Raw genomic sequence first — 19,972 nt, forward strand, 5'->3', positions numbered from 1 at the left:
TCTTGTGTAGAGAAGGTGGTGGAAAGAGCAGTTCAGATTTGAATCGTACTTTCTGCTTTCCCATTCTCTGTTGTTCCTTCATCCAAAACTCAGACTGACCCTGAATCAGTCTTTTTTTAAATAGAGATTAGGGGGGAAAAGAGGGTTAATCATTAGAGGCACAAAGCAGGAAAGAAAATGGCAGAAAAACTGGTGCCCTTGGGCTTCCCAGCCCAGCACTGGAGACTTGAAGGCTTTGGGTAGTTTTTAATTACTGTTCTGAATAGGACATTGATGATTTCATCAAGAATTAACTGCTGATCATCAGTAACGTGCTTGGTGGTGGTATACAAGGCATAGCTAGCAAGACAGTCTGCCTGAAAGAGCACACACAAGAAGCTAAGCATGGGGCTAACACTTGCTTGGCTGCCCCATAGGGGCTTAAGGAAGGAAGGGCACAAGAACCTCTCCTCATTCTCCTGAGCAGCAGCCAGGTGTGGTTGCAGACCATGTGTTTTTCCTGGAGTGTCCTTGAAGTGTACGAAACCCTTGAGTGAACCAATGAGGGAGCCTATGGTAGAATCTTCCTAGATTTCCCCCTGAGGCAATGCAGCTCTGCACCACCTCTAATATGCACCTGGGCCTATATAGCAGTGTACAGCTCACAGCTGCTCTCATCATAGAAATGTAGGGCTGGAAGGGATATTGAGAGGTCAGCTGCGTGCCAGCCCCCTGCACTGAGGCAGGACCAAGTAAGCCTAGACCATCCCTGACAGGTGCTTTGTCTTAAAAACCTCCAATGATGGGGATTCCACAGTCTCCCTTGGAAGCCTGTTCCAGAGTTTAACTACCCTTGGAGTTAGAAAGGTTCCCTAATCTCTAACCTAAATCTCCCGTGCTGCAAGTAGAGCCCATTTCTTTTTGTCCTGCCTTCAGGGGACACTGAGAACAATCGAGCCCCACTTCTTTGTAACAGCCCTTTGCAGATTTGAAGACTGTTATCAGCTCCCCCCTTCTTCTTTTCTCCAGACTGAACAGGCCCAGTGTTTTTTAACAATACATGTGGTTTTCTATGCTGGGCTTCCTGGAAGAAGTGGCTCATGGAGTCTGGTGTGCTGGGACTGGCTAGTCAGTCAGTCAGAGTTTAAGACCAGGAGGGACCACTGATCATCTAGTCTGACCTCGTGCACGTCTTGCTGCAGGCCACTAAACACCACCCCCACACCAAGTCAAGTCAGTACCAAGAATTCAACCACAGCAGTACAGCCCTTAGAAGACTAAAAACTGTTGTGTGCCACTGATCGAGAACAGGCCAAATGCTCTCTGTCAACCTCAAGTGACCAATTATTTAGGCTTAGCATTGGTATCCTCGATAGATTGTTCACTCTCTTATAAGAGATAAAAGAGGGGTGGGGAAATTTTTTACTTCAAATATGGAGCTGCCAACCTGAAAAGGTTCAGACCTGCTGCTCCGGAGTATTAAATTCCTCCCCATTCTTCCCTCTGCCTTCATTACAAGGATTCTTTTGCCCCACTAGAGATAATTCACTCTGGGTTTGGAATGGGCCAGGGGATAGCCTGGTCCAGTATAGCCACCCCTTCTGGTCCATCCATCCAATATCACACCTCCAGTAGTAGCCTGTACTCGATACCCGAGAGATGCTGCCTAGCATGTCCCCTTTCGTTCCCAGATCACAGGGGCCTATAACAAAGGTGGATGTCGTTAGCTCCACTTTATGGGTTGAATAAGTGAGGCGCAAAGATATCCTAGCGAATCGGTGCTCTGGAAATAGCGCCTAGTCTCCTGACTCCCAGCCCTGCTCTGCTGGACTGCACTTGTGCCTTAAAGTTAGGCAACAAATCCTATAATGCCTCCAGCCAAACCCCACAGGAGCCTTCCTGAATCCCACAGGCCTTCAGCTTACACCCTGAAGCCTGATATTTGGTAGCTTCTTCCCATTGTTCCTCACCTCAAGTCCGCACTGCCAGCCTGGGAGATGGTGTTCTTCCTCACAGCACTGCATACAAAACAGACACAATCCCTTCCCAGCCCTTTTGAGGTTTGCTTGCTGTTTAATTGCAAGACCCCTGGTGGGACGTTCTTGTGCTGAGCTGGTCAGTTGCAAGGCACGGGCTGCTGGTAGAAAGACCTGCCTGTGGCAAGGGTTTAATGCACTGCAGTGGGGCTCGGCTCTGTCGCTCTGGATAATGGCATTACTGGGGGACAGTGGCTGCTTCGTTTATGGGAAGAATGCTGGGAGGGAGCCAGGCACTGCTGGGGTGCTACAGGGCTGCGTGCCACGCCCCATGTGTGCTCATAGCTGCATCAGTGCAGGGAGTGGGCGGGTCATATTGCAGCCGAGTGTCCGTTTCAATCCCAGTCTCATGAACACAGGCTTGGAAATTTTAGCAAGAGACTCCCGTGAGACCCCTCCAGTTCATCAGTGGTACCAGGACCAGGCAAAATGAAGGGAAACCGACATCTTTCCAGGTTTTAGTTAGGATTTGCTGCTTCTAATTTCCCCTGTGTAAAGGGCCCTGATGATTCTCTTTCCTCTGAGTAAGTGCCTGGCCTAGTGCTGGACGACACCCATGCTGCTGCACGTGTTGCTTTTCCCAGGAGAGGTAAAACCAGATCACTTGTGGGTCTAGAAGGTACAGATAGAGGGGCTTTAACCATTGTGTCCTGGCTAAATGCCAGGGCAGGGGATATTCTGCCAACCTCACCCCCTTTCCCCACTGAAGATTCAATTGGACGAGTCTTTTGTGCGGCATGCCCTGAAGTGGTGCTGTGTTGTGTTAAACAGCTGCCGTAGTCCACCCCAGCATGGTCTGCATTTGAGCGCCGGATGAAGCAATCTAGCTCATATGATCTTGATTTACATGGCCTGCCATCATAGTATCTGAGCACTTTGGGGTAGAGGATTCTAGAAGGCAAGGTATTGCTGCTTTGTATTGTGATTGGAGTCGGTGTCGGTCTGGGGATTTCATGTGGATGCTGTGGTCTGTACCTTAGTGCTTCGGAAACCCTCCTTCTGTATTTCACATTTGCTTCTTGGTAGCAATAAAGACTTGATGCTTTCTGAGTGGTAGTTCCAACTGAAGAGGCACTTCACCTCTTTCCTGAGGTAATGCCTCTCTTTGCATGGCACACAGATTGTGCAAACAGCTGTTTATCTTAGTTGGAGGTAATGCAGGAGCCAGTTAAGTACAATGTTCAAATAACAGCAGGGTTCCCAGCCTGCAGTGGAGTTGCTGTACTGATGCAGGAGTCACTGTAGAGAGCTTGGTAGGGCAGGGACTGGCTAGACTGTGTTTGTACAGAGCCCGGAGATGCTACTGGAATAGAAATGCTAATGGAGCAGCCCATAGTTAACTATCACTTCAGGGTAGGGGAAAGTGATATTTAATGAGCTCTTGCTTCCCTTTGAGTAATGTGTCTGGTTAAGTATCTTTCCTTGTTAGACTGCAGCACACTCCCTCTCTCACCACCACCCCCTTCTTCTCTCCCTAATAACTAAGACTCCCACCTAAAATTCTTGATCCTGGCTTCTTCAGAGCAGCATCTGTCAAGGTCCGTCTGGGGCCCCGTTCGCTGCACTGTCTGTGTATCACGCAGGCCTTCATGCACTTAGCCTCTCAACGGCTTTGGAATTGTCTTGTCGGCCAGATGGAAGGATCGTGATTCCTGTTCTGCAGTGAAGGGAATGGAGGCGCTGAGAGTTTGTCTCTTGCCCACGATCACACATGGAGCCTGTAGCAGACTTCAGAATCGAACCTGATCTCCTGAGTCCCAGTCCAGTGCCTTAAAACTACAAGACTGGCCTTCCTCCCTTCATGGCTGCACTGGCTGGGGGAGAGGTGTCTGTGACCTCTTCAGCTGCTGAATACTGCCCTCCTTGTGGAGCCCCCTCCATGGCTACTGGGAGAGGCTGCCAGTGGCAGTCTGGTCCCCAGGCCACTGTTGCTTCCCATCAATCCCACTCAGGGAGGTTGAGTGCACATGGTTGAGGCTTGTGGGAGGGAGATGTATCCTGTGGACTGCTGAGTAAGAGGGGTCTCCAGAGAGAGTGACTCTCCCTACACCCCTGGCAAAGGTATAGTGAAAAGCATCCAAGCGAGAGCCCTGGGGCCCCACCCACATGAATATTGAGCAGCCATGATCATGCTATAGTGCCCCCTCTTGGGAAGCTGTTTATGAAAACAGAAGGTTCTAATCCCTACAGCACCGCCCCAGTGGGACCTGTAGCGTCTCTGGGTCCTGGGAGCCCTGCTCGTGGAGTCGAAGGTGGTGTAACTTGGATCATCTTGTCCCTCCCAGACTTGGGGTACGTCTATATTTACCGTCCGGATCAGCGGCTAGCGTTCGACTTCTCAGAGTTCGATATATCGCGTCTAATCTAGACGCGATATATCGAACTCCGAACGCGCTCCCGTCGACTCCGGAACTCCACCACCGCGAACGGCGGTGGCGGAGTCGACGGGGGAGCCGCGGACTTCGATCCCGCGGCGTCTGGACGGGTGAGTACTTCGAACTAAGGTAGTTCGAGTTCAGCTATGGTTCAGCTATAGTTCGAGTATGGCCAACCCAGCCTAACTGATGCGTAAGGGTCGTGTTGATGACCGAATGGGAATCCAAACCCACTTCGAGGGGCCTGGAAGATGTGACATCAGCAAACTCCCTTGTACACCCGTTTGAATTGGCCGTAAAACTCCAGCCCCACTCCTGAAATGTGAGGCTCATGGCGACCCCAGGTACTGCAGATTATGCCAGTAAAACTTGCAGCTTTCACAATCCTCAAATCCGGTTCTGCTCATAGCAGAACCAAGCGTGGGCATGTCTGTTTAATCTGTACAGGGCTCCACCATCTCTCTGCAGGATAAACCCCTCAGACTGAGCTGCTGCAGCAAATCGGTGCAATCTCCATCACAGCCCCACACCCACCCTCCCCGTGCTATCTTACAGCTGTGCGCTTTCCCAGCAGTTGGCTGGCCTGTACTTTGCAGCACTCAAGCTCATGGCGAGGGGAGGAGGAACTTTCTGAACATAAGCGTAACTAACGAATGGTTGGGCGGCTGCGTGTCAGCAGCTGCATTTACAATCCGCTGGCAAAGTGGCGCTGGAGTTCCTGCCACGTGGAACGCTTTCCTGACCCTGTACGCTGGAGAGAGCTGGAGCAGATGGTTCCCATTGCTAAGCAGGAAGGCTGCTGCTCTGACAAATACATGTGTCAGAGGGACTAAGAGTTCACAGGCCTCTCTTCCTTCTCCTCTGGGTTCAGGCGTTCAAAGAGCTTCCCCCAGGAGACAGAATGCAGGGGATCCACGCTCTGCGGCAGGAAAACATTTGTAAGAGTTTTTTTCCAAAGGAGAAAGGGGAAGGATGGTCCAGTGGTTAGGGCACTGGTCTAGGACTTGGAGACCAGGGTTCATTCCCTTCCCCACCAGAGGCTTCCTGTGTGATCTTGGGCACTTAGGGTATGTTTAGACTGCAAGCACAGGGATTGCAGCTCAGGATGACAGAGCAGAGCCAGCTGTAATCTAGCTAGCAAGGGTCCCAGAACAGTAAGCCGCAATGGCATGGGCTAGTCCTGGGAGGAATTACCAGGTTTCTGGCTGGGTTCCGTACAGCCCGTGTTGCCATGGCTTCCAGGACCCAAGCTAGCTAAATTAAATCTAGGTCAAGTATGTTGGCACTAGCTGTAATCACACCTTGCGATTGTAATCAAGATGTACCCTTGGTGCCTCTGTGCCTTAGTTCCCCCTCTGTAACGGGGAGAGTAGCCTTCGTGGAAACCTATTTCCCTATGCTAATTTTTCGCCCTACTGTTACTCACACCTTCTTGTCAACTGTTGGAAATGGGCCATCCTGATTATCACTACAAAAGTTGTTTTTTCTCCTGCTGATAATAGCCCACCTTAACTGGTTACTCTCGTTATAGTTAGTATGGCAACATCCATTTTTTTCATGTCCTCCGTGTATATATATATATCTTCCTACTGTATTTTCCACTGCATGCATCCGATGAAGTGGGCTGTAGCCCACGAAAGCTTATGCTCATATAAATTTGTTAGTCTCTAAGGTGCCACAAATACTCCTGTTCTTTTTACTAAAGACTGTGTGGTGCTTTGATACCACAGGGATGGGTCCCAGATAAGTACCTGAGAGAGTGTGTGTGAACTAGGGACGTACCTGGCTGCTGGGAATTCAGGTGTTTGCAGAACAACAGCATATTCCTCTCCTCACTCTGGAATTAATACATTTTAGATAAAGGAAACGCAATGGATCTAATTTACCTCCATTTCAGTAAGGCAGTTGGTATGGTTCCACATGGGGAATTAGTAGCTAAATTGGAAAAGATGGGGATCAATATGAAAGGTGGATAAGGAACTGGTTAAAGGGGTGACTACAACAGGTCTTACTGAAAGGTGACTGTCAGGCTGGAGGGAGGTTACTAGTGGAGTTCCTCAGGGATCAGTTTTGGGACCAATCTTATTTAATCTTTTTATTACTGACCTTGGCACAAAAAGTGGGAATGTGTTAATAAAGTTTGCGGGTGACACAAAGCTGGGAGGTATTACCAATACAGAGAAGGACCGGGATATCATACAGGAAGATCTGGATGACCTTGTAAACTGGAGCAATAGTAATAGGATGAAATTTAATAGTGAAAAGTGCAAGGTCATGCATTTAGGGATTAATAACAAGATTTTTTGTTATAAACTGGGGACGCATGAGTTGGAAGTAACAGAGGAGGGGAAGGACTTTGGAGTATTGGTTGATCACAGGATGACTATGAGCCGCTAATGTGATTTGGCCATGAAAAAAAGCTAATGCGGTCTTGGGATGCATCAGGCGAGGTATTTCCAGTAGAGATAAGGAGGTGTTAGTACTGTTATACAAGGCACTAGTGAGATCTCATCTGGAATATTGTGTGCAGTTCTGGTCTCCCGTGTTTTAAGAAGGATGAATTCAAACTGGAACAGGCACAGAGAAGGCTACTAGGATGATCCAAGGAATGGAAAACCTGTCTTATGAAAGGAGACTCAAAGAGCTTGGCTTGTTTAGGCTAACCGAGAGAAGGTTGAGAGGAGATATGATTGCTCTCTATAAATATATCAGAGGAATAAATACCATGGAGGGAGAAGAATTATTTAAGCTCAGTACCAATGTGGACACAAGAACAAATGGCTATAAACTGGCTATCAGGAAGTTTAGACTTGAAATTAGATGAAAGTTTCTAACCATCAGAGGAGTAAAGTTACGGAACAGCCTTCAAAGGGGAGCAATGGGGGCAAAAGACATATCTGGCTTCAGGACTAAGCTTGATAAGTTTATGGAGGGGATAGTATGATGCGATAGCCTAATTTTGTCAATTAATCTTTGACTCTTAGCGGTAAATATGCCCAATGGCCTGTGATGGGATGTTAGATGGTTTGGGATCTGAGTTACTACAGAGAATTCTGACTGGTGAGTCTTGCCCACATGCTCAGGGTTTAGCTGATCGCCATATTTGGGGTTGGGAAGGAATTTTCCTCCAGGGCAGATTGGCAGAAACCCTGGGGGGGGGTTTCGCCTTCCTCTGAAGTGTGAGGCACGGGTCACTTGCTGGAGGATTCTCTGCACCATGAAGTCTTTAAACCACGATTTGAGGGCTTCAGTAGCTCACACATAGGTTAGGGGCTTGTTCCAGGAGTGGGTGGGTGAGATTCTGTGGCCTGTGTTGTGCAGGAGGTCAGACTAGATGATCATAATGGTCTCTTCTGACCTTAAAGTCTATGATTCTATGCCTCATAGTCAGGACAAGCACCGCTGCTTCTGGGATATATGGGACCGAGCTGATGGGACAGCTCCTGAGCAGCATATGTGTCGTTGTTCATGGGCCAGACTCAGACATGTGTATTGCAGCACCTGGTTCTTTGCCTGATTGTTGTTGAGATAAAGAGTAAGTCCACCCTGATCTGGGGGGCAGGGCAGCAGGCACCATTCAGTAGCCATCCTATTACAGAAAGGCAGATGGCCCCCGTGTTCACTATGCCGCCACGGTAGGGCGAGACTGGCCCTGTGTTTTCTAAGGAGGAGCTGGCAGGGAGTAGACCTCACTCCGTTGCCTGACTAGAAAGACACTGATTTGTCCTGAAGTTCTCTTGCTCTTTGTCCCTGTCTCTGCACAATTGCACAGTAGCAGGCTCCTAGGGGACCCAGCAGGAGCTAAGGCTGCTTTAGGCAGCTGCTCCTGGTCTGAGCATCCATCCATCAGGTTTGGAAGGGCTCATGCAGCTGCATGCTGACTCCACCCTCTTTTGCTCTCAAATTTCAGTGGAGTCCCAATCCCACAGAGCTCATGCACAGAGGGGAAGCAGGATTTGGTGCTGATGCTTTCTCCACACCTCGTTGGCCCATCCCACCACGCTATCATTGCTTGTGACAGGTGGGGAGACACCAGGGCTTGTTTCTCTTCTGTGCACTCTGGTCCCCTGGCTAAGGGTGCTGTGCTGTGAAGTAAGTGGGTTTTAGGGCATTACTGTAGCACAGGAAGGCAAAGTAATCGAGTGTAGCTATGATTTCTTCTCTCCCTCTCCCACTTTTCTTCCTGTTGTGCATGTGCTGTTCACCTCTTGCTCCCTGTGCCTGACATACAGGGACCCACTGTATGGGGCCATGGAGTTGATGCCTTATCTTCAGGTGCCTATTCCTTTAACAGGGGCTAACACCAGGGGTGGGCAGGGTCAGTCATGCCTGGCCAGTCTGACACGAACCAGGCTGGGATCTGACAGGGGCTGACCCTGGGCTAATGTGGGGTGGGATCATCAGGTTGGAGGAGTTTATAATAATAGTTGGTGGAAGAGAGATGGATTGATGTGGATGGACCCACCAGAAAACTTCACTTCCAATAACATGCAGCTTCGTAGCGCCTCTCAGGCAGGCTGATTACTCAGCTCTGGTATGCGAATGACTGAAAGCAGTGGTGTAAAGACATTCTGCAGTCTATTGATTAAACGAAAGCACTTTGTGCTAAGCTCTCATTGTAGCCAAAGCCTGAGAACCAGAACTCACTGTCTGTGTGCAATGCTGGATGAATCACTTAGCAGCTCTGTGCCTCAGTTTCCCCATCAGTAAAATGAGGCTGATCATGGTTGGTTCTGTAATAGTGTCTAGAGGCCCCACCAGCATGTACCTGCCCCAAAGTGGCTGTGGTGAAGCTAAATTCATTAACGTTTTTAAAGTGCATTGCAATCCTTGGGTAGAAGGCTCTTGAGAAATACAAAGTATTGTTACAGAGGATTTATTCAGAGTCTGATCCCTTGTTATTAAAATATAACATAAGCTTCTCTCTCAGTGGTATGTTTATTGGGGATTTCCTAAGGTGGTAATTGGAGATATATCAATCTCCTAGAACTGGAAGGGACCTTGAAAGGTCATTGAGTCCAGCCCCCTGCCTTCACTAGCAGGACCAATTTTTGCCCCAGATCCCTAAGTGGCCCCCTCAAGGATTGAACTCACAACCCTGAGTTTAGCAGGCCAATGCTCAAACCACTGAGCTATCCCTCCCCCCTGGTCTTCTGCAGTTGTTTTGGACACTTTCATGAGGGTGGGTTTGATTACTTTGCTCCAAGTTTCAGAGTAGCAGCTGTGTTAGTCTGTATCCGCAAAAAGAACAGGAGTACTTGTGGCACCTTAGAGACTAACAAATTTATTTGAGCATAAGCTTTCGTGGGCTACAGCCCACTTCATCGGATGCATGCAGTGGAAAATACAGTAGGAAGATATATATATATATATATATATAGATAGATAGATATATAGATATACACACACACACAGAGAACATGAAACAATGGGTGTTACCATACACACCTGCTGGTAATAGCTCACCTCAACTGATCACTCTCGTTAGAGTGCGTATGGTAACACCCATTGTTTCATGTTCTGTATGTGTGTGTGTGTATATATATATATATATATATATATATCTTCCTACTGTATTTTCCACTGCATGCATCCGATGAAGTGGGCTGTAGCCCACGAAAGCTTATGCTCAAATACATTTGTTAGTCTCTAAGGTGCCACAAGTACTCCTGTTCTTTTTGCTCCAAGTGACCCACTCGACCCTCAGAAGTTGGATGTGTACCTCTGCGCCCTTTGAGGTGGAATCGCAGTGGCTGGCTACTTGGAATATAACCAAGCTAAAGCCAGCCAGCAGGCCCCCATTAGGTCCTGGTTCCAGGCTGCCTTGTACCTTGTGAAGTCATTTATATCTGTGCAAAGCAGGAGACAAAACATTACCCCCCGGGTGAGTGGAGAATACTAATAAGGTGGCAACCTGTACTTGAAGTGTAAAAGATACTCAAGTTGCAAGGCCTCCATGTTGAGTGGTTAGATTTCTGGGAATAGGGATTCCTGGATTCTAGTCTTATTTCTGGCACTGGCTCGCTGTGTTTCTTTGGGTAAATTCCATAAGCTCTCTGTTCCCCTATGTGTTCAGTGGGGGTACTGATCTTTACCCACCTCTTGAATGGAGGGGGGGAGGTCTTGAAGGTTCATGAACATTGGTAAAGTGTGCTGTGATCCTCTCATGAAGATGATGCTGTTGTTAAATTCTGAATTCCGTTTGTGTATTTCAGCTCTGAAGCGATCTTTCGAGGTCGAGGAGGTAGACCAGTCTCCAAACTCCTCCACGCCGCAAAGACGGACCCCGAACCCTCTCCTCAGGTCCACCGTATCCAGCTCCACACAGAAATTCCAGGATCTCGGTGCCAGGAATTCGGAGACACCTGCCAGACATGCAGACTCTCCAGGCCAAAGGTCGCCTAAGTCGGCTCTGAGGAGAGTGGAGCTCTCCGGACCCAAACTCCCTGAGCCTGTGTCACGAAGAACAGAAATCTCCATTGATATCTCATCCAAGCAAGTGGAAAACTCCACTCCAGGGTTATCAAGGTTTGGCCTCAAGAGAGCAGAGGGGCTGGGGCACAAACCCCCTGAGCCCACCCCAAGAAGGACTGAGATCACTATAGGCAAGCCTCAGGAGCCCGCTATCCGGAGGATGGAAGCCCCCACCTCAAAGATCCCGGAGCTGCCCCAGCGGAAAGCTGAGACAGCCAGTGCCCCTGTGCCAGACGTTGCCACCAAACGGGTAGAAATCCAGGTGGCAAAGTCTCCAGAGGTCCCAGTCCCACCTGTCAGGCAAGTGGAGAATTTGGAGCCTTCCTTGGCCAGTCAACATCTCCAACCAGAATCAAAGCCGCAACCAGTAATGGTTGAAATCCCTCCAAAGAGTCCAGAGGGTAAGTAGAGCCCTGGGCACGGGCCTGTGTAACATCCTGGCTAAAGTATATATCTGCCTATGTCTCCCTCTAGTGGCTGTCCCACAAGCGGGGGCAACAGCCTACTACTTGTTCACAGCTAACTCTTGCTCCCTTAGCTCACGTGGTGAGGTCTGGTGCTGAAGGTCCCGGGTTTTGTACCCGCTGGTGTCTGAATGAATGTGGTCACGGGTCTTTTATGCTTGGATTTATTGAGTCTTATGGAACTTTCATTAAGTGGCCCCATGAGACCACAAAGCTTGCTGCAATTGCAGTAGGATGAGAAAATAGCCCCCTCCCCCTTACCTCAGCTGTTTGCCAGGCTTGTAAAATGGGACACTGCTCACATTTTTTACCCTAATCTTGGGCCCACCCGCCTTGACCGTGTCTCCTTAAGAAAAGCAGCCACTGGGGTGACGTGGAAGGTGCAGACATGGCGCCGGTGTTGCTTGCTGTTTCGTTGCAGTGCTGACGCTTGTGGGACTCCAGTACTGTGTCAGCAATTATTGTCCTGCTGGGGCAGCCACCCAGCCTCTCTCTTAGCAGGAATCAGGAGCTCTTTCCCTCTGGCCCCTGAAGCCAGATGCTGTAATTGTGTCATGGACTGGAGCCACTGTGAAATTGGAGCCCTGTTTTATATTAGCTCTATCTTGTTTTTGATTAATCCTGCATTAGGCATTAAAGCTGGCTCCCCTCCCGCAGCGGCGCCGGGGCCTTTATTTCCCCTCCCCCTTCTGTTTTAAAGAGATTTTGTTCTGTTCCAGCTTTTTGATTATTTTTCCATTCCCCAGTCCCCTCCTCTGCTAGGTGCAGCTTTGGCATCAGAGGCCATGACCTTCCCGCCTCACCCTGCTCTTCTCCACGCAAATGGATCCATTGTGGGGTGGAGTGTTACAGTTGAAACGGGCCCCTGGGCGGTCTTTGCGTGGCCAGTGAGTTACGCAGCCCGCCCTTCTCTCGACCCCCAACTCAGCTCAGTCCAGCCAGGAGTTAACCAGACTTCCTTACAAGGCAACGTCTGTTGGCCTGTCCAGCGCTATTATTCAGTTGCTTTGTTAGCTCTGGACAGTGGTTGGAGACGATAGAAGAGCTGCCTTCTTCTTCGTGCCCTCCCCTTTCCACCCTGGAGCCTGTTCCAAGCCTGTCGCACACAGACCCTGCCAGGGGTGTCCAGGCCTCCTGTGGCTTCTGCCATTACCTGTCAGGAACCTCCCTGCTGCCCCTGCTCTGTGCCTCAAGCTGGGCTGCTTGGTTGTGGGAGTGACAGCTTCCAGCAGAGGCTGTTAGGGTGGTTTTGCTTGGGGGAAGACCTGGCCTGTAGTAATATTTGGACAAGTAGAGAATTATTTCCCCACACACACACATTCTGCCATTGCCTGCTGGACCCGTTCATTGACATTAGGCCAGGGCTGCGGAGATGTGCCTTGGCCTGAGGACCTGGCCTCTCAGGTGTTAGCACTGCTCCAGTTGGCCTCCCATTCAAAAGCTTCCATGGCAACAGGAAAGCCATGTTACCTGATACCAAAGCTGTGCTGGGCCCCTCCCCAGGCTTGAGCCTAGCCCCAGAAGGGCCCTGTGGGAAGTCAACTGCACAGGGCCCCATCCAGCTCACTCCCCTTTCACTTCCATGTACCTTTGATGACTCTGCTTCCCTCTGACCCCCACCATTCCTGACCTGCTGAGACTCCCTGGTCTCTAGCGAGCCCTCCCTCCCCACCTGGCTTAGGGCATGAGGCCGGTGGTGCTGAAGGGCGTCTTTTAGCAATTGGGTGTGAGCGCGTGAGGAGTTGGTCTCGGCCATTGGACAGGCTGCAGCAGGGGCAGGAGCTCAGCTCCCACTGACCTTAATGGGAGCTGTGGATGCTCAGGGCTTCTGAAAATCAGGCTCAAAGCACATCAAGTTGGGCACCCAAAAGCTGAGGTGCCAAGAGAGGCCACGTTGTTGATGCAAGTGACTTGCCCAAGACCCGAGGGTGAATCAGTGGCAGAGCCAGGCTTTGAACCCGCAAATCCTGACTCCTAGTCCGCTGCGCTAACCATGAGCCCACAGAGTTTACAATATGTGGAATGAGGAAATGGTGAAGTTGCCCTTATTCCAACTGTGTGTAACCTTTGTAAGAAGAGAGGAACAGCCCTGGTGGGACTGAGGGAGAGGAAGCCGCCTAGGACAGCTGCAGTTATCTCAGTAGACAAACTTTGATTGTCTGTGGCTGAGTGACAGCTAAGAAACAGCACCATAAGCCGTAAAAGCACTGCAGGCCAATCCACTTTGCCCCACCCCGCTCTGGGTTTAACATAACCTGAGTGACCCCAGAGAGACCATCCACTCAGTGAGATGCTCGGTGGGTCTGATCCTGCCAGGCGTGGAGCTCCTTCGGCGAGGCACAGAGCCCTCTCCGCTCCCACTGACGCTGAGCACACCACCATGCAGGATCAGGCCCTTTGGTAGGGACTGGAGACAGCGCCTAAGCTGCAGAATCCCTGGACAGCTGCCTGGAAGTGGGGGTGTCTTTAACTCCAAGGGGGCTCCAGAATCCCAAGACAGCTGCTGAGGGCGAGGTTTACACAACAGCACAGCTGTCTGGGGTACGAGTTACAGAACAAGACAGCCGTGCTCAGTGGGATTGATACAAAGGGGCTTTCAGGCCCAGGGAGGCCCTGAGTCCAATAAAAAAGAGCTGTGAAACCGAGTTGGAAGGCTCATCCTCCTGGTCCCTCTTTCCCAGCTCAGATTTACAGCCCGAGAGCTAGTGCAATATCCCCGCTGCTCCCCTCGAGCCCCAGCACCTTTCCCCCTCCCCCACTGACATCTTAGCCACTATCCACTGTGAACTCTAAGCTGCCTATGCAACACGGCTCCTTGGGCCACTTTCCCAGCCACACCCCATTGTGGGGCAGGGCCCCCCTGTGAATGGCTGTGTAGCGCCCGCTCTGGAGGAGCGCTCGCTGCTGTGGCCTAGTGGGGCCGTCGGAGGTCTGGCGTTTTATGGGACTGCCCATTGTTTGTCCTGCCTGGCAGTGGGGGAGCGTCCTGCCCCCTCCGCCCTGTGGCGGAAGGGGCGGTGATCGGCACCCCGCCTGCTGAGCGTGGGCAAAGCGCGGAGAGCTGATGTTTGGAGAAGCTGTGGACTTTGAGAGCCAAGGGGGGGTCCCTTCAGTGGTAGGAGAAAGAGAGAAGGTTTCTCTGAACCCCCTGAGAAGATGTTACTACTTAATCCCCCTCAAACACACACAGTCTTTGGGGGGTAATGAGATGCTTCCCTTCCCTTTCCAAGATGGAAGGAGTGGCTGGAGTAGGGGCTGCTCTGCTCCCCACTCTTAAAAGCCCCCAGGGCACCACTGGTTGCCATGATACAAAAGCTAGGACTTCTCAGCTCAGCTGATGCTCTGTGTCCAAACTAGTAGAGTGATAATGTAGGAAAGCCTGCTCTGATGAGGAGGTGAAGACTAACCACTCCAAGTGAGGCCCATGAGGTCTGGTTTTTTCATAGCTCCGAGCTGTAGTACAGCTGGATCTGCTAGCAGGGTGGGGACTGGAATAGGGGTGCCGTCCTGGAAGAGATGTGCCCAGGGCCTGTATGTGAGTGCAGAGAGGCAGGCCACGGCTGAGCCCCACAGAAAAGAAACTGGATAATCCATTACCCAGTGGGGTCTTGGTAGGTGGCTTCTCTCATCTGTGTTGAAGGGGCCATGGGACAGACCTGTCATCCCAGACTGTCCTTCCCTGGGATTGAGTTTGGTGTGGGAGGAAATGGCTTCAAAGCTGCACGTGGACCTGAGACAGAACGAAACAACCCTAGAGAAAAACAGGCTCTCTCCTTAAACAAATCCATCCCGCTGGGAGCTGGAAACGGGATGGATTTACACCAGGGGTGAATTTGGCCCTGTGACTAAAAGAACCTAGCTTTGATTTGGAGGGCGATGATAGCTTGGCGACTCAGCTGCTTCCTGCCCAAGGGAGCCAAGGGCTGCAAACACAGTCTCGAGTTCTGGTCCGACAGCCAGGACTAGGAACCACCGTCCTCCCCAGTTGTCTCTGCACTGCAGAGCAAAGTGTGTTCCCCTTGGAGATGTGTGGCTGCCTGGAGGTGAAACTATCAGGTCTCTAGGCTTGCTGCAGCTGTGCCCCTGCAGTGGCTCTTGCCCTGTCTCACTTGGCAGTTGTGACACCTGGATTGATGCCCTGCTTCCTCTAGCTGGGAAATGCTCCCAGAGGTTGGGTCACGCATGACGTGGCAACATGATGTTCGTGGAAACTCCCCTCCACCCCAGCCCCCTGCTACCCCTACAGTGAAGCCTTGAAAACAGCCCAGAAGCAATTAACCCCTTGTGCCTGCCTCTAGCTTGTTACTGAGATTTTATTTCCCTTAAGCTCCAGCTGTCAGTGACTCCTCTGTGTTCTCATACTGTTCCCCTCCCTATCCCCCCACTGCTGCTGTCACCACCACCTTTGCTGAAGGAAAGTGTGATACAGGAAGGAGGCTGGTTGGGGAGAGCTGTCACATGGAGCTCAGCATCTCTGAAAGAAACCGCAGGGAAAGGAAGCCAAAGAAATGGAGCAGCTAGCTGTGGTGAAACTGCCATTGTGAAGGGGGAGGGGGAGCGGTTAGTTTGTATTGAGATTGCCGTACAGCAGCAATTTCCACCTGCATAGCTTCAAAAGCCACATGGCAGTTTGCCAGGCACTGGAGGGCTGTGCCTAATTTGCATTTTAAATTACATGTATATTTAAATCCTAATATTATTGTGCACAACCTGATTATCTGTCTCTTGCTTTTTATTCCTCCTCTACATTTATTTGCATTCGTTTAATGCTGCTTTGACAGCCCTGGAGACTGAAATCCCCAAGAGCAGCTATCTCTAGGATAAGCAGCAGCCATGCCAACTTTTCCTCCCTTCCTCTCTTGTGCCCTGCCACCTGACCTGAAGGGATCTTTTCTCGTGGAGGACGGCATAGTCAGTCCTCCAGGTCTGTTAATTCCTTGGCTTTTCCTCTGAGAGTGACAACTCTTGTGAGGGCGCCATCCACTGCATAGATGATTGTGACTGCCTATTCGCTGAATGTGACAGCAGCCAGCATCAGATGGTGGTAACCTTTGATTCCTGCCGTTTCCCTACCCAGGATTTGACCTGATGACAGGCTACTTCTGGTCCACTGGAAGCATGGTCCAGTGGTTAAGTTGCTAGGCTGGGACCTGGGTTCAGTTCCTGCTCTGCCATACCCCTTTTTTGTGACTTTGGGCGAGTCGCTCAGGGTAAGTGTGCACTGCAGTGAAACACTCATGCCTGGCCCAGCTCAGCGGATTCATGCTCTCGGGGCTCAGGCTGCGGGGCTGTAAAATTGTGGTGTAGATGTTTGGGCTCATCTGCAACCCTCAGCTCAGAGCTCAGGCTCCCGCCCAAGCCAAAATGTCTCTACTTCAATTTTACAGCCCCGCCATAGCCTAGCCTCTGGAGCCCGAGTCAGCTGACATGGGCCAGGTGCTGGAGATTAATTGCGTCAGTGCCCCCATCTGTAAAGTGGGGGTAATAGCAGTTCTGTCCCTCGCAGGGGTGTTTTGGGGGATAAATGCATTACAGACTGAAGGGGGCCCCAATGCAATGGTAATAGGCCCAGATAAGTACCTAATGTGGGCTGAGCTGTCCAGTCCCCCGAGCTTCCTTGACGGATGAGCGGAAGGTGCAGGTTGGTTCAGTTTGCCAGCAGTAACTGCCTCCTGCTGCTAGGTTGTGTCCTCACTCTGCAGTTCTGGGCAGAGGATGGTTCCAAACTACATTGTCTCTGAAGCGGGTCCTTGGAGGATGGAGGGGGAGGGGAAGTAACGTTATCAGCTAGACTGTTCCACCCCTGCAGTAGGTGACAGGAGGCAGCCACGGATGTGGTATAGTCTACAGGCAACAGGATCACTGTAAACAACTGTGCAAACAGCTTCCTCAGGGTTACCGCAGGCCAAGCAAGCCTGCTGGGGAAAGAGAGCACAGCTCTGCACCAAAGGGTCACATAGCAAACCCCTGCCGTTGGGCCAGGGGTGCCCAAAGCTCACCAGCTCCAGGGCAGCTTTCCACGTGTCCAAGAGATACATGCACCTTGCATAAAGGAGCCTCTTAAAACCAGCCTCTTCTTTAATACAGGCAGGCTGTCCTTGGACACCGCGGTTCCCAGCACGCTGTGCTCCATCCATCCGAGTGGCTGACTGGGCTGCACCTCTCAGAACGTGTCCTTGGGGGCGCGCTGTAGAACTCTCTAGGCACGTGGACTGAACCTTCGGCATGCTGATGCTGGGCTGACTCTGGGGTTAGGGCAGAGGTGGGCAAACTACAGCCTACGGGCCATATCTGGCCCACGGGACTGTTCTGCCCAGCCCCTGAGCCCCCGGCCCCTCCCCCCTGTTCCCCCTCCTCCGCAGACTCGGCTCACTCCGCCTCCGGTGCAATGCCCTGGGTAGCAGGACTGCGAGCTCCTGAAGTAGCGCAGCTGCAGAGCCTGGCCTGACCCGGTGCTCTGTGCTGTGCGGTGCGTGGCTGGCTCCACCAGGTGGCGCGGCTCCCTGTCCTGGGGTGGAGGGGGTCGGATAGGGGGCAGGGGCCGGGCCACACCTTGCTGTTTGGGGAGGCACAGTCTCCCCTAACCAGCCCTCCATACAATTTCTGAAACCCGATGCGGCCCTCAGGCCAAAAAGTTTGCACACCCCTGGGTTAGGGATGTAGACCCCTGCGTGGCCCTTATGGACCTTGCAACTGCTGTGGAATAGATTCCTTGCTTCATCCGCTCCTGTCTCTGTTGCATCCTCTAGGTTACTCCTGATCCACTCCAGAACATCCCCTGGGCTGGGGACTTCTGGGTGGGGGGAGGCTTTGTGCCTGGTGAGGGGGTGCTCTGCACTGGGAAGGGCATTCACAGCTGCTTTCCACCAGTTCAAGGGAGGCAGGACTCTGCCCCAGGTGTGTTAGTGCCTGGATGTGGATCCCTGCCCTGGTGGTGACCGAGCTGGAATTGGTCAGCTCTAGGATTTCTCTTCTCAGGTGTGTGCTTCGTGACTGCCTTCCAAACAGCCTCTCGTCTGCTGCCTGTTGCCAGGCGGCACCTCTGCACCTGCCTTCCTCACTGCCTCCACAGTGCCCCTCTCCAAGCCTCTGGAGGCATGTGTGCTTTATAGCTGCTGCATATTGTGTCCCTTGATGTCAAGTTGGAGGGGAGCACCTGACATTTTAGGGGGCAGGTTTTATCCCCTCCCCCTGAGATTGTGCAGCTGTTGTCATTTGCCTGAAGCCCGGATATTACCTCCTTGGCCTCTGTTGGCTTGGCAGATGGTGCGAGGGGAGTTGTGTTAGGTGCAGCACTGGAATTCCCTTCCATGTCGTCTCTGGGACAGGGGAACTGAGAGGGAGGAGTAGGAGGGAGCCGTGTGCATATGAACCAGCATATCACATCCACAGACACCCCCAGGCCCTTCTCAATGGAGGGATTTTGAGGGCTTCCCTTTGGTCTGGATGGGTGCCAGCCTAATCCTTTAGGAAGAGCCTCGTATAATTTGTAATGACTAATTCTGCAAGAGCCCTCTTGTCTGGAGAGATGAGCAGCATGTCTCAGCTGTTTCTGGTATTCATGGTTCCATCCAGCGCCTCTTGTCACTAATGTTGCAATTTTGAGTGCTCTAAACCAGGGGTGGGCAAACTTTTTGGCCTGAGGGCCACATCGGGGTTGCAAAACTGTACGGAGGGCCGGGTAGGGAAAGCTGTGCCTCCCCAAACAGCCTGGCCCCCTCCCTCTATCCGCCCCCTCCCACTTCCTGCCCCCTGACTGTCCCCCTCAGAACTTCCAACCCCCCCGTCCGCTCCCTGTCCCCTGACTGCCCCTCCTGGGACCCCCCACCCCTAACCACCCCCCGGGACCCCACCCCCTATCCAACCCCTACTCCCTGTTCCTGACTGCTCTGAACCCTATCTGCCCCCCTGCCAGGCCCCACGGGACTCCCACGCCTATCCACCCCTCCATTCCCCATCCCCGGACCACCACTCCGCCAGAACCCCCAACCCTTCCAATCCCACCTGCTCCTTGTCCCCTGACTGCTTCCTCCCAGGACCCTCTGCCCCTAACTGCCCCCTCCCAGGACCCCATCCCCTATCCAACCTCCCCTGCTCCCTGTCCCCTGACTGCCCTGATCCCTATCCACACACGCACCCCTGACAGGCCCCCTGGGACTCCCATGCCTATCCAAATGCTCCCTGTCCCCTTACCATACCGCTCAGAGCAGCAGGAGCTTGCAGCCCTGCCGCCCAGCTGGAGTCAGCCACGCGCTGCCCAGCAGGAGCCGCGGGCCAGAGCGCGGGCGGTGCAGCAAGCTGAGGCTGCAGGGGAGGAGGGACAGCAGGGGAGGGGCCGGGGGCTAGCCTCCCTGGCTGGGAGCTCAAGGGCCAGTTAGGATGGTCTCGTGGGCCGGATGTGGCCCGCGGGCCATAGTTTGCCCACCTCTGCTCTAAACTCTCACACACTCAGTGTACACACCTGCATACAGACACACAAATGTATCTATACACACGTGTGCACAAATGCATACTTACACATCACAAATATATATTCAAACACACGCTCTGCACATGCACATAATACATACATGGATGCATTAGAACCACAAAAATAGCTGGAGACGCTCCAGGGATAGATGACCTGGGCCCAGATGTCTCTACA

At 51.9% G+C, this 19,972-nt stretch overlaps 1 protein-coding gene across 4 annotated transcripts in view; it reads left to right on the top strand.

Annotated features, from left to right (window-relative positions):
* Window positions 1-19,972, top strand: part of SEPTIN9 (septin 9) — a 260,037-nt gene that overhangs the window by 135,500 nt on the left and 104,565 nt on the right. For all 4 annotated transcript variants that reach the window (XM_039500934.1, XM_039500933.1, XM_039500936.1 and 1 more), the window contains one exon: window positions 10,606-11,265. In XM_039500934.1, coding sequence (XP_039356868.1) covers window positions 10,606-11,265 — 660 coding nt within the window. The remainder of the gene's footprint in view (window positions 1-10,605; window positions 11,266-19,972) is intronic.

This window comes from Mauremys reevesii, linkage group 15 (genome assembly GCF_016161935.1).
Source record: "Mauremys reevesii isolate NIE-2019 linkage group 15, ASM1616193v1, whole genome shotgun sequence".
NCBI lineage: Eukaryota > Metazoa > Chordata > Testudines > Geoemydidae > Mauremys > Mauremys reevesii.